The sequence below is a fragment of the Tachypleus tridentatus genome, chromosome 12 (assembly GCF_004210375.1).
Source record: "Tachypleus tridentatus isolate NWPU-2018 chromosome 12, ASM421037v1, whole genome shotgun sequence".
Classification (NCBI taxonomy): domain Eukaryota; kingdom Metazoa; phylum Arthropoda; class Merostomata; order Xiphosura; family Limulidae; genus Tachypleus; species Tachypleus tridentatus.
The window spans coordinates 38,770,619-38,785,212 of record NC_134836.1 but is presented as its reverse complement, the minus strand read 5'-3'; the positions used below and the strand labels follow the sequence as shown (position 1 = coordinate 38,785,212).

Genomic DNA, 14,594 nt, shown 5'->3' with positions numbered 1-14,594 from the left:
CTGGTATTCTAAACACTTGTCATGTATTGTAAAACTCTACCTGCTGTATTTTGGTAGTTATTTACAAATAAGTCATTGTACGTACTTAACTTTTAGGTTTTTGTAATGGTATTATGTAAAAGTTTAATTTGAATTTTGGCAGCTGTATAATTCTTCTTTTTGAAGTTTTCAACAGCTGTTTAAGTATATTTTGAATGTGAGTATTTTATGAATAATAAGTTCTTATCGTCTTTTTTTTGTAGTGCTGTCAGTTAATTTTTGCAGTGAATTCAAGTCTCATCAAAACTGGATTGAACATCAGCCACTAAAAGTAAACAAAAGGAACCATGTTTTAATGAGGTACAAGCTGTTGAAGGAGATAGATGCAATACACCAGCATAAAAAAGCAATAAAAATGTCATAAGGAAACCTTCATCCAATGATATGCTGAGGAAAAATAGTGACGTGGCTTCGTTGTTGTTTGATATGTACTTTCGAATCATTCCTTGGACAGTTTACGCTACGTTTTTGTTGAACAATAAATTATAATACTGACCAAGAGTTAAGTATTCATATATATTTTACTTAAATTAGCTTGTGACTATCAGAACAGTTTAATAATGGTTACAGTATCAAACATACTGATGTTAATAACTGAAAATCTTTGACATGTGAGTTCTTGACCATTAAAAACACACTTATCATTTAAATAGCACAACGCAGTCAGGCTACAATATCATCAAGGGAATTACATTTGGTCTCCTTTATAATTTTGTTGTGTTTTAAAATTTATGTTAAAAATCTAACTGTTCAGTATCCTTGTACTTTTAGTTCATAAATGTCAAAACAATTTTATCTTTTACACTAGCTGTATTAACTCAGTTTCAGTTTTGATCAGCTGTCAGTTTCTCTTACGTTGAAAATACAAGTAAATCTTTTATATTTAGTACAAGAATAACAAGCACCTAGTCTATTTTTTCGCTTCATGAAACTATTTTTTTTACCATATCTTCATTTATTTGTATATGACTTGTGCATTGAAACCCAAGCTTCATACATAGAAGCTTTTGTAGTATGCATAGGGAGATGAAATATGAAAGGTGAATTGAACAAGTAAAGATTGAATTGTGTCTTAAGAAGTTCAGCCAGTATGACGAATAAAATAATACAACTACCAGTTGTCAGTAGTAGACTAGTATGAAGTTCAGATACATTAAACAAGCAAACAAAACAGTTTGATAAAATTCTAATATATTTAATTGGTATCAGAAGAATGTTTAAGTAAAGTGTGAGAAAATATAAAAAAGGGTTAACACAATTTACATTTCGCTGAAAATGAAAAATAGGGGACAAGCCTTTGGAATAATACAGGCCAAATTATGTTTTTTCTTTTGAGAAAAGCTACTACATTAATTTATAATGAGAAAATAATTATATATATATTATTTATTGTACAAAGCAACCAAAAGGTATATGATCAAGAACAGATAAATCCATTAAAAACAATTGTTAAAAAGACAAGTTAAAAAATATCGACAGTTCTCCAACGAATTAACTGGATACTGAGAAGGTGTGTTAGTAGTTCCAACAAAGGTCGATTTTCATACAGAATTTCTTGCAAGTTGAACTACAAACGTTCAGAAGAGAAAACGATTTTTTTTTCAGGCTTCAAACCATAGTTTGTGCTGAAACAAATGATGTAAAACATAACACAGCTTTTAAAATAATGCTAAAGTTAATTCATAAAAGAGTTGTAAAAGTAATATAACACATAAAGAGTTTAAAAATATCGTTTATATTTCTTTATTTTTGTTTGTATGTGTGTATAGGCATTTGTTTACGTACGTGTACACAATATTGTTCATAAGCTTGTACAAACAAATCTTAACAAAGCTCCTTGTTGGACAAATAATAATTATTCATGTTTGAATCTAAATTGTTGTTTTTGAAGTATTTTAAGGGTCTGTGATTACAATCTTAAGTTTACATAAACATTCTGTTCATCAAATATTTGTTCTTATAAAGAACACAGTAGATTTCAAATTGCACTATTTTAGTTACAATAGTATTGACAATGAAATCTCACCTTTATAAATTTTCTTTATTCAGTGGTATCCTGCATGTCTGAATCCGTATGTTGGGTAGCTAACATGGTAGCCACTGTAAGGTGTCTTAAAATATTGGGATGCATATCCATGTCCTGGTACAAGATATCCACCGTGTCCATAACCATAATTGGGATAACCACCATATCCATACCTTCCTTGTCTATAGCCGTAACTGGGGTAGCCACCATAACCGTACCTGCCATATCCATAACCATAATTGGGATAGTAACCATATCTGCGATGACCATAACCATAAGTTGGATACCCACCATATCTGTATCTACCATAACCGTAAGCTGGATATCCACCATACCCATACCCAGGCTGTTGATAACTTACATAACCAGCAGCAGCAAGAGCGAATAGGGCAAAGAAAAGAACCTGAAAAGAAACAAATGTTTCGAGCACTTCCATTAATATAAACTTTTGTCCTGTTCTGATTATTTATGGATATGGACAATTGGGACTAAATGTGTAACAATTATATTTTATCACTCATGAAATAATTGGTAAGCGGCTTAAAATCATAGTATGTTCCCAAACGTTCAAAACATTAATCCGAAAACAATTTATTTTAACTGGGTTCGGACTCTTCATAACTTTCTCTTTTATCTTTTGGTAACCATATAATAAAACCTACGCTACTTGAATTTCACTATTAAATAGCTTAAGTGTAAAAAAAATGTGTATATGTTAGATGTAGCTAGTACTTACCACAACCTTCATTCTGAAACTGAAAAAAATTCTAATGTAAATCTATTCAAGCTGATTTGTCTTCAAATCTTTAACTAATTCCTAAGCGACTGGACCCACCTTTTATATCGTAATCAGAATTCATTATTTTTTTGGTTAAGGAAGCTAAATAGCTCCATTAGTATATTTTTGTTATTTTTCTGTTGTTGTTGTTTGTTCGGTTTTTACATAGATATATCATTATTTCATAGGCGTGAAATTATTTGACAATTCTGAAGTCAGTGGCCCGAAATAAATTAAAGTGGAACGCAAAGTCAAAGCGAAAAAGCGAACTTGACAATCGATGAGAAAAATCTTGTACCTGTTTATAGGTGGCACTTTATTTTTAATCTAGAACAATGCATTAGTTATTAATTCATGTCAGTATGCTGTGTATTAAGTTGCGGTCTGTTTGTCTCAAAAATAAAGCAAGGAATAAACAAATAATGAAATTTTTTTCAATTTTTATGATAAAATTTTCATACTTACAGTTTAAAATGTATTATTCATAATTAATTTACTACCCAAGTACTGTTTACAAGAATTTCAGATTTTAAAATATATATAATTGAGATATTTTTTACAGTTATTGAAATGAACTATATTTTAAAACGTAAAACTAAGCTTAAACTTCTTAAAATTTCTTCGAAAAAATGATAAGAAAAAGCCAGGCATGTTAAGGCGTTCGACTCGTAATCCGAGGGTCGCGAGTTCGAATCCCGGTCGCACCAAATATGCTTCCCCTCCCAGCCGTGGGGGCGTTGTAATGTGACGGTCAATCCCACTATTCGTTGGTAAAAAAGTAGCCCAAAGTTGGCGGTGGGTGGTGATGACTAGTAGCCTTCCCTCTGGTCTTACACTGTTAAATTAGGGACGGCTAGCGCAGACAGCCCTCGAGTAGCTTTGCGTGAAATTAAAAAAAAAACAAATACAAGCCTAACGAGATGTGGCTAATAAATACAAAATTTAACAGAAGTTGTGTAAACGACTAGTAAAATCTTGTATTGAAAAACGTTCTTTCGTTTTATCAGTTCGGTCTTTCTGAGAATAATGTATACCAACAAAGAATTAAGACACTCCTTAAAATGTTGTTTTATTTATTTATAAAGTTTAGCTTTTGTCAATTAAAATAATGAAATTTAATTTATTGTAGATTAATAATGAAATAAAAAATTCATCTGATTTCATGTTTTTGTTTGTATGTTTATAGAGCAAAACTACTAATGTCTCCGTGCTATTTCTACTGTGGAAATCAGACTCTGGTTTTTAGGGTTATAATTAAGACTTATCTCTGAGCTACTAAAGTAACTTTTAGTGACAATAGGCAACAATGTTTCAATGGTCCAGAAAATTTACAAGAATACCAAAAACTTTTACATGCATTTAAAATAGTGTATAAGAGATATGCCTTGTGTGTACTTTGTTAAACCTTCGTTTATAGGAACTTAAGGCTCGATTCAACTAATTGAATTGATTTTAATTTCGTGCAAAGTAACACAAAGTCAATCTGTGCAATTATAAAGTAGCGAAAAGACAATCAACCAACAAAACATATCGTCAACTCTTCAGTTACAACTTTATCGACGAACAGAGAAATTGACTGTTACATTATAACACCCATACGACTGAAAGAGTGAGTATATTCGCTTATGGCATTTCGAACCCGCAGTTTATGAGTTCAGTGCCTGCCAGGTCATTCAAAAATTCCTTTTTTATTATTTGTGTAGTTACAATATTAGGGTTCGAAGATGCCACGAACCTAAATCTTGTACGTGCTTGCGAGATGAAAGAAATAAATTAATTTTCCTTTAACCTAATGCACACAACATTAATTCGTTGACTTGCCAGTTGCTATTGATGTGTGTAATTAACATTACTCGACAAATCTTAAACAAGCAGTACTTTTTTGGTGAAAGTTATTTATTTATTTAAAATTGTATATAAACCGGTTTAAAAACTCCCTTTCCCTTATGTGTAAACTATCAGCAAACAAAATGCGTATATTTTACTTCATGATAAAATGATATTTGGGTTAAGAGTTTTGTTCACTTCACAGCACAGCAAATGTATTTTTAAATTAATATCAACATTTCAATTTTGCAAAGTTGTATTTTTACTGTTTTATATTTAGAAAATTATTTGGCCCTTTAAAACGTTTCTCTCCTTAATGGCCTGGCATGGCCAAGCGCGTAAGGCCGTGGGGACGTTATAATGTTACGGTCAATCCCACTATTCGTTGGTAAAAGAGTAGCCCAAGAGATGGCGGTGGGTGGTGATGACTAGCTGCCTTTCCTCTAGTCTTACACTGCTAAATTATGGACGGCTAGCACAGATAGCCTTCGAGTAGCTTTGTGCGAAATTCAAAAAACAAACAAAACAAACAAACTCTCCTTAATAAATATGTAAATCTGACTCACTTGCTAAATGGTTATTTACTTTGTCTTTGAAAGATTCGAATGGCGTAAAGGCATTGTAGTGACGAACTACCCAGGAACGTCATATCAAATTATTACAATACTGGCAGATATCCGTTGAAATAATTTAAAGGTAAACTTCCTACACATACTGATGAATAAATAAATACGTCTTGAATCATAGCAAAGGAGCCTGAATGTAATGTTCCCAAAAATATTTGAGTTTCGACACAAAGGATGCATCTAGCACAATAGAACTCTTAGCTTCTCTCAGTGGTCACAGGATTTTTATCTATGCAGCCACCATTCCACTTCATTTTAATAAGCGCAAGAACAGACTGCTGCCAAAGGGAGCGCTTTTTTGATAGTTGTCATTTCTGTAAGAATTGTCAATGGGAATAATTCAATTAAATTTAAATAAAAATACTTAATAATGTAGAAAATCTTACGCATGTTTATAATATTAACATAAAAAAATAGAGAAATATAAACCGAAGAACAACAAATACATATACACAATCATGTTCCTCTCTATGTGTTTTTTATTACATGTTTCTCTCTTCGAAATATTTCTTTCAGTCAGTCGACAGTGGAATTCTTCAGCACGAAAAAAAAAATTGTTCTTAATTTCCTTTGTCTCAGATTATCCATTCCACATGTGAAGACTGAACTATCGATGCTTACATCACTATGACATTTTACAAATATTAATAATACATAATAATTTTCTTGTAATGAACTCTTAAAAAGAAATGCTTGATACATATTTTTTCTTTAGTTAAGCCTTTACCATATACAGAGTGTGACAGACAAACAAACTTTTGGCTATCATATATGTATATATATTTTTATGTGTATTATATCTAGTTTTGTAGAGCTAAACAGAAAGGATAAAAGGTGAGTCTACTGTTTTTGGCTACAATATCTCTTTCTATTTAGAGTCAATTTTTCTTAAACAAATTAACTCAAAACTAAAGAAAAATGGTTTATAGAAACGAAAACTTAAAATTAACCTATATCAAGTTTACATGTTATGACTTCTACATTCTTATATCCAGTTTGAGTTTGAATTTAGTTTACTACAGACAGCTTAAAGCATCAATTGGTATTCAGTTTCAGGAAATCATCGTATGGCTAATATGTTTTTTACTGTGAATACTGTATTGTGAAAGAGTGATAAAAAACAGTTTTAGTACATTTTATGCTCAAGCCTAAGGTAGATGTTTGTTTTAAATCAAATATTGTTTAGTTTCATTCCCTTTGTTCTTCCTTCGTAATAGCGTCAGTCTACAGACTGTAGGGAGTATAATAAAAGAACAAGTGTAGATAGCTATGTTGAATATATTGTAAATCCATAGCAACAGAATAAGATAGCTGCGCTATGTTCATCATGGTTTTGAACCTGCAAGCCCATGCATGATAAAATTTATCATAATATTTCACTATTATTTTCCCGTCGTAACGGAACCCACACAGCCAGGTGATTAGGGCGATCGACTCCTACCCTGAGGGTCGGGTGTTCGAATCGCCGTTACAAAAAATATGCTTCACCTTTCAGCATTTAAAAGTGTGCGTTATAAAGTGACGGTCAATTCCACTATTCGTTGGTAAAAGAGTAGCCCAAGAGTTGGCGGTTGGTAGTGATGACTAGCTACCTTCCTTCTAGTCTTACACTGCTAAATGAAGGATGGTCACTGCGAATAACCCTCATGTAGCTTTTCGCGAGATTAAAAAAACAAAAAAACTTATCGTAATAAATGTTACAACAAGTGGTAGTGAATGATATATAAACAAATCGATAATTTCAAAGATAAACGTTTCCTAAAATCATATAAATGTGTAATTGTATGTTTGAATTATGTATTTTAATAGTTCACAAAATTATTTCTTTTTCTTAAATAGTAATATTTTTAAAATCTTGCCGAAGCATCTTAAAAGCTTGTGAACGAATAAAAATAAATCCTTTTTATAAAATCATATAACTCATTCGAAAAACAGATAGGTCGTAGCTCAATGACTAGCATACCTTGCGGTGGACTGAAGGTCCTGCTTCGCGTTCCGATGCTGTTGGACATTGATTTAAGTTTACTGTAATCAGCAATTTAAAACAACAAATACAATTATTTGAAACAAGGTTTGCTGGCATGGTCGTTTATATAAGATGCCATTTAGGTTGGAAATGCTAATACTTAAAAAGATTGCAGCAGAACCTGTATATGTGAGTGACATGTTTGTATTGTACTGACTGAATTCACGTCTGTGATAGCTGTGTTCAATATCTTATCAGATATTAGTTTGGTTAGTAAAAAACAGAAAAAAGAAATTAAACATTAGACTGTAACTTTACTGATTCACAAAAATAATACATATATATATAGTGATATTTCTGTGCATGTATATGTATGATATTTGAAATATTAAATTAAATAAAACCATTAGCTTCTGCAGTTGTTTAAAAATATATATCCAATATTTTACAGGGCAGTTAACTAAAATTAGTTCAAAAATTAGTGGGATAGTTTGTTTGTGAATAAGCACAAAGATTCACAAGGAGTTATCTATCCCCCGCCCACTACGGGTATCGAAACCCATTTTTTTAGCGTTGTAAGTCTGCAGACATACCTCTGGAACACTTATAAGCAAATAATAAGAAAATGTGTAAGTGTCACTGTCGTAGTGAAAGACGGTTGAACCACTTCGGCAACAGTGCAAAATATTAAAAAAAAAGTGATATAGGACAAGTGTCAACTTTTTGGATTGTGCTTTGCATAATCAACAAAGAAAATGTGCTTCCGGGATCCAAGATCCAGTGAACTGTAGCATGCTTACATGTACTATTTTAGTTACTGTCGTTAAAATTACAGTAAAAATTATATGATTATGGCCCCACACTTTTGCTTGTTTATTGTTAAACACTAAGCTTCAAAATGGGCTATCTGTACCGTACCTAACACGGATAATGAAACCTAGTTTTCAATTTTATAATTAATGCTAAGCTACTGTAAGGTTAATCGAAAGCATTCTTGTCACTAATGCCACAGAATGAGCAAATACCGTTCATTCAGCCGCTTCTTAAACGGTAGTCTATCTTATTATCACAATATTTTCTAAAGTACCTTCAATTGTCCTTTCAGATATGTTATTGTTAAACTCAGGACAAATGGGACACTTGACATAAATCGGCATTTCCATACCTAGGTTATTAAAACGTCTCCTAAACTTATATTTTGATGATTATTACTTTGTTAACAAATATAACTTATGCACCAATAATCCAGAATAGAAACACATTCAATTAGTCATATTTCCAGATAATATATTTTGTACTACTAGCGCTGATGAAGCTACGTTTATTAGGTTTTTATTACTATTCTATTAGCACTAATGAAACCACAACAGTGAAATATTGAATGAAATAAAATGTTTTTGTCATTATTATTTTATTATTAAGAATTTTTTTCATAGCTTTATTACCAAAGCATATCACATCAATTATGCACATATTAACTAATAATGAAACCCCTGAACATAATCTCCTTGATGTGAGAAGCTAAAAATTTAGTTAACAACCAAAAAGCTAGTATTTGCGAACTGTCTTGTTGTTTATGCGAATGTGTGAAGTTAAAAATATATATGTATGTTTTGCGAATTATGAAGAGTGAGCGAAAACATTTAATAGTTATAAAACAATTCTTCGTATCACTCAGAGAAAAATGGTGTCACTCTAAGTTGGTATACATAATTAGATAATATATCTTGAATACAATTTAAAACATTGTAAATGGTTATAAGAGCTACTTTCAACCATTTAATGGAGAGTTACATTGTTTAAAAACTGAATTCTATGTCAGGCTTTCATTTATGGATAGAAATAATTATATGTTGAGAAATAAAAGTAAAACTATTCGCAAGTTTCGGCGTATGCAGTTTTAAACTCAATATTCAGAATGAAAAAAAAAAATCCAGCTAAATGATGGTATTAATAACCATAAGTGTTCTTCCGATGTGTACTTAGTGTGATATCATAGAAAATTAATCGCTTTTGGGAAAAATACGTAACGGCCCTTTTCAAAGCTAAATAATTATACATTAAGATCATAAAACGTATTTCAATTGTACATTTATAATTACTAAGACGAGAATATTACTGGTACTAAATTTCTTTGAGAAACAAAGGGATATGGAGCAACTTAGTGTTTCAGAACAAACAAAGGGATATGGAGCAACTTAGTGTTTCAGAACAAACAAAGGGATATGGAGCAACTTAGTGTTTCAGAACAAACAAAGGGATATGGAGCAACTTAGTGTTTCAGAACAAACAAAGGGATATGGAGCAACTTAGTGTTTCAGAACAAACAGAAGGATATGTAGCAACTTAGTGTTTCAGAACAAACAAAGGGATATGGAGCAACTTAGTGTTTCAGAACAAACAAAGGGATATGGAGCAACTTAGTGTTTCAGAACAAACAAAGGGATATGGAGCAACTTAGTGTTTCAGAACAAACAAAGGGATATGGAGCAACTTAGTGTTTCAGAACAAACAGAAGGATATGTAGCAACTTAGTGTTTCAGAACAAACAAAGGGATATAGTGTTTCAGAACAAACAAAGGGATATGGAGCAACTTAGTGTTTCAGAACAAACAAAGGGATATGGAGCAACTTAATGTTTCAGGACAAACAGAAGGATATGTAGCAACTTAGTGTTTCAGAACAAACAAAGGGATATGGAACAACTTAGTGTTTCAGAACAAACAAAGGGATATGGAGCAACTTAATGTTTCAGGACAAACAGAAGGATATGTAGCAACTTAGTGTTTCAGAACAAACAGAAGAATATGTAGCAATAGTGTTTCAGAACAAACAAAGGGATATGGAGCAACTTAGTGTTTCAGAACAAACAAAGGGATATGGAGCAACTTAATGTTTCAGAACAAACAGAAGGATATGTAGCAACTTAGTGTTTCAGAACAAACAAAGGAATATGGAGAGTGTTTCAGAACAAACAAAGGGATATGGAGCAACTTAGTGTTTCAGAACAAACAAAGGGATATGGAGCAACTTAATGTTTCAGGACAAACAGAAGGATATGTAGCAACTTAGTGTTTCAGAACAAACAGAAGGATATGTAGCAACTTAGTGTTTCAGAACAAACAAAGGGATATGGAGCAACTTAGTGTTTCAGAACAAACAAAGGGATATGGAGCAACTTAATGTTTCAGAACAAACAGAAGGATATGTAGCAACTTAGTGTTTCAGAACAAACAAAGGAATATGGAGCAACTTAATGTTTCAGGACAAACAAAGGGATATGGAGCAACTTAGTGTTTCAGAACAAACAAAGGGATATGGAGCAACTTAGTGTTTCAGAACAAACAAAGGAATATGGAGCAACTTAATGTTTCAGGACAAACAAAGGGATATGGAGCAACTTAGTGTTTCAGAACAAACAAAGGGATATGGAGCAACTTAGTGTTTCAGAACAAACAGAAGGATATGTAGCAACTTAGTGTTTCAGAACAAACAAAGGGATATGGAGCAACTTAGTGTTTCAGAACAAACAAAGGGATATGGAGCAACTTAGTGTTTCAGAACAAACAAAGGGATATGGAGCAACTTAGTGTTTCAGAACAAACAAAGGAATATGGAGCAACTTAGTGTTTCAGAACAAACAAAGGGATATGGAGCAACTTAGTGTTTCAGAACAAACAAAGGGATATGGAGCAACTTAGTGTTTCAGAACAAACAGAAGGATATGTAGCAACTTAGTGTTTCAGAACAAACAAAGGGATATGGAGCAGCTTAGTGTTTCAGAACAAACAGAAGGATGTGTAGCAACTAAGTGTTTCAGAACAAACAAAAGGATATGTAGTAACTTAGCGTTTCACAACAAACAGAAGGATATGTAGCAACTTAGTGTTTCAGAACAAACAGAAGGATATGTAGCAACTTAGTGTTTCAGAACAAACAAAAGGATATGGAACAACTTAGTGTTTCAGAACAAACAAAAGGATATGTAGCAACTTAGCGTTTAACAACAAACAAAAGGATATGTAGCAACTTCGTGTTTCAGAACTATCTTCAAAACATCTTGAATCAGTAAAATCATTATCAGGCTTATTTAGAATTGTTTAAAATCTCTTTTTTTCGATTAAAGGATTGTTCGCAGATTTCCTTTTAAGTATTTAATAAAACAGTTTATGAAATATTCTATCGCTCTCAGAGTCATTCAATATTTTTCAAAAACTTCTTAATTCAGTGGGTCATTTTTAAGATTTCTTAAACGTCCTTGAAAAAGAAACACCACTTTAATCAGCGAACTACTCTTAGGCACTCGAAACTCCTTAAAAATATATACGTTTATTCCAATTGTCATTTTCGAGGCGGTTCGTTATCAATAATAAATTTGTGCAGGAAATCCAAATGCTCATAAATTATTAGAGCAGGTTCATTGTTTACTTATAGTTACAAGACCATACTTTTAACAAGCGATAGTTCGTATTGCTACTTTTACGTAAAATTACAGTTTTGTAGCCACATTTCCTACTTTTTTACTTGCGCCTAAAGTTACCAGTTAAAGTTTTAAAGTTATGAATACGATTGTAAATTTTCGGTCTTTTATATTTATACATAAATTTACCAATTACAGAATTAAAAGTTACATTTTCTCCTCAGCAATATTTCACATTTTCTACTTGTGACTAATATTAGCACTTATGGGTAAAACATTACATATTTTGTTAACAGTGTTTTATTTTTCTGACTAGTTACAGTTTCAGTGGAAATATTTTCTCTCTTCATTTTTTTATGTAATAAAATTAAACTCTCGTTCTTACATAAATTCGCAACACAAGACATTTCACAAATTAAACGAACCTCTTAGCTGCTTTATCTGCGGAAGTAATTATATTCTTATTAATATTATGCAAATAATAATTTCCGATCACAATAGGTTATGCACTTAAAGCGTAACTAAATAAAATTCAACTAAACGTTTGTAACGATTTTCCCGTATGTGAGTAAGACCGAGTTAGAAGTAAAGGTAACCCTTCTCAAGGCTGTCGCTTTTCAAATAATCGACATTTCTCTCATTTACACGTCGGTCACATAATAAAGAGCACAAACATAAAACAAACAACTGTATAGCACAAAACAGTTTATTACGATTCTACAAAAAATATAATAATTACTTTTACGTACGTTTCTTATTAATGTTTGGACCTTCAATCATTACAGTCGTAAATCTTAGTTTGTGACGTCATCAAGATTATAGGTGTAAGCACGTGGTCAATGGGATGTAAATGTAAGTGACTGAATTATATTTTCATTTATCTGATAAAATGCTGTATAATTCTTCAGTAGTTATCTATTATTCTTCTAATTAAAGACGTTACTACCAATAGCTTTACTGTGAAATAGTTAACGCTAAAAACCTGGTTTCGATACCCGTGTTTGGCAGAACACAGTTAGCCCATTGTGTAGTGTTATGCTTAATTTCAAACAAATAAACCTAATTTAATTTTTCCGAAAGAGGGCGAAACCGCTGGGTTTTCCTGCTTTACTCTCTATGCATGAGTGTGTTGTTTGTCTGTCAGTCAGTTAACACTAAAATTACGTCACATGAGGGACGCTTAATGTTGTAATTTGTATTGTAGTGAACAGGTGAAACGTACGCATGCCATGGATCACGAGACAAATTTTGAAATAAATAGGCTACAACACAAAATGATACATGAAATTGACAAGCAATAAATACAAAATGCTTGTTTCTCTTAATTTTGGTTTTATTTACTTTTCAAACACAACACTTTCGGGATCCCTGCAGAAGTACATTTAGTTAGTTCTATACGTCTGTAAATAAATATACGCATAAGGCACACTTTAGCTTCATACTTACTAGTTGTCGTTATAGGTGTAACTTGCGACAGGCCCGGCAAGCTCAGATAGTTAAAGCGAGTCGCAGGTTCGAATCACCGTCACACCAAACATACTCCCCCTTTCAGCCGTAGGGAGAAAAATGTGTATTATTAAAAATTGCCAGCCTTGATAAACATTACCATAAATATATATCGTAACTAACGTTTTCATCCTCCCTATCCTCGAATTTAACGTGTAAATCGTTTAAATTTTCATTATTTATAAATTCTGTTGGCTGTATGCAAAAATCTGTAAGTATGACCTCGAAAGTTGTTAGAGGATTTGTTATTTTGGATTTCGGGCAAAGCTACTCAAGGGCTATCTACGCTAGCCGTCCCTAATTTAGTAGTGTAAGTCTATAGGGAAGGCAGTTAGTCATCACCACCCACCGCCAACTCTTTTACCAACGAATAGTGGGATTGACCGTAACTTTATAACGCCCCATGGATCACGAGACAAATTTTGAAATAAATAGGCTACAACACAAAATGATACATGAAAATGACAAGCAATAAATACAACATGCTTGTTTCTCTTAATTTTATTTACTCTTGAAAACAGAACTCTTCGCAGAAGTACATATAGTTACTCTATATGTTTCATGCAACCGAGATTCGAATCCCCGACCGTTGGATTACGTGTCGAACGCCTTAACCAACCTGGCCATGTCGGGCCTGTTAGAGGAAACTTAAGTTCTTCTTTTTGCTAAAAGATAACATTGTAATGACGAGAGTTCTCTTGACGTAAAAATGTATATTAAAGACGGCTACTATGGTGATTAAAAGTTTTATTAAAATAAAGCACGGCACAACATTTCAACCTTCCTAGATCATCTTCACGTTTTTTTGATAACCTAAAGATGATCTAAGGAGGTCGAAATGTTGATCCGTACTTTGTTTTAATAAAAGTTCAAATACCCATAACATCCGTCTTTAAAATACTAGATAACAGATGTCGCCACTCGTAATACATCATTTCTCTCTGTTAGCTTCTTTTCCACTGCGCTTTATTCGGTCACAAAGGGCAGTAAAAACATCCTTGTCGTTGTAGCACTGTAGCAAAAACAAGCAGTCCAGACAGCCAACGGAATGTTAGCAAACTTGACGTGAAATCGACGTCTCACACACAAAATAGAAGGCGTGGCACATGCACACTTTCCTCAGCTGAGAATCGGAAGACATCAGACAAATTTGATCAGTTAGTTAAGATTCAGCAGTAAAAACAGTATCAGCCGAGTAGTGAAAACATAAATCACCTACAGTTCTTTAATAAAATTTGAAAACTTTTTTCCAAGATACAATCAATAAATTATTTCACATCTAATTGATTTTATTTCGCCAGGTCCCAGTCAATCATACGGAGAGTAATGAAATACATTCACGAACAAAATAAGCAGTACAAAAGAAGAATCCTCAATAGCCGCGGCACTTACAATTATTTTATACA

The 14,594-nt window shown here is 32.5% G+C and overlaps 1 protein-coding gene across 1 annotated transcript; it reads right to left on the bottom strand.

The window, feature by feature from the left end:
- Positions 1-1,293: 1,293 nt before the first annotated feature.
- LOC143234957 (uncharacterized) lies at positions 1,294-2,865 on the bottom strand. The gene is made up of 3 exons (XM_076472652.1): positions 2,802-2,865; positions 2,066-2,468; positions 1,294-1,664 (listed from the first exon to the last, which is right to left on the bottom strand). Exons 1-2 carry the CDS (start codon positions 2,811-2,813, stop codon positions 2,085-2,087), a joined length of 396 nt encoding a protein of 131 aa, XP_076328767.1. The 5' UTR covers positions 2,814-2,865; the 3' UTR covers positions 1,294-1,664; positions 2,066-2,084.
- Positions 2,866-14,594: the final 11,729 nt, after the last annotated feature.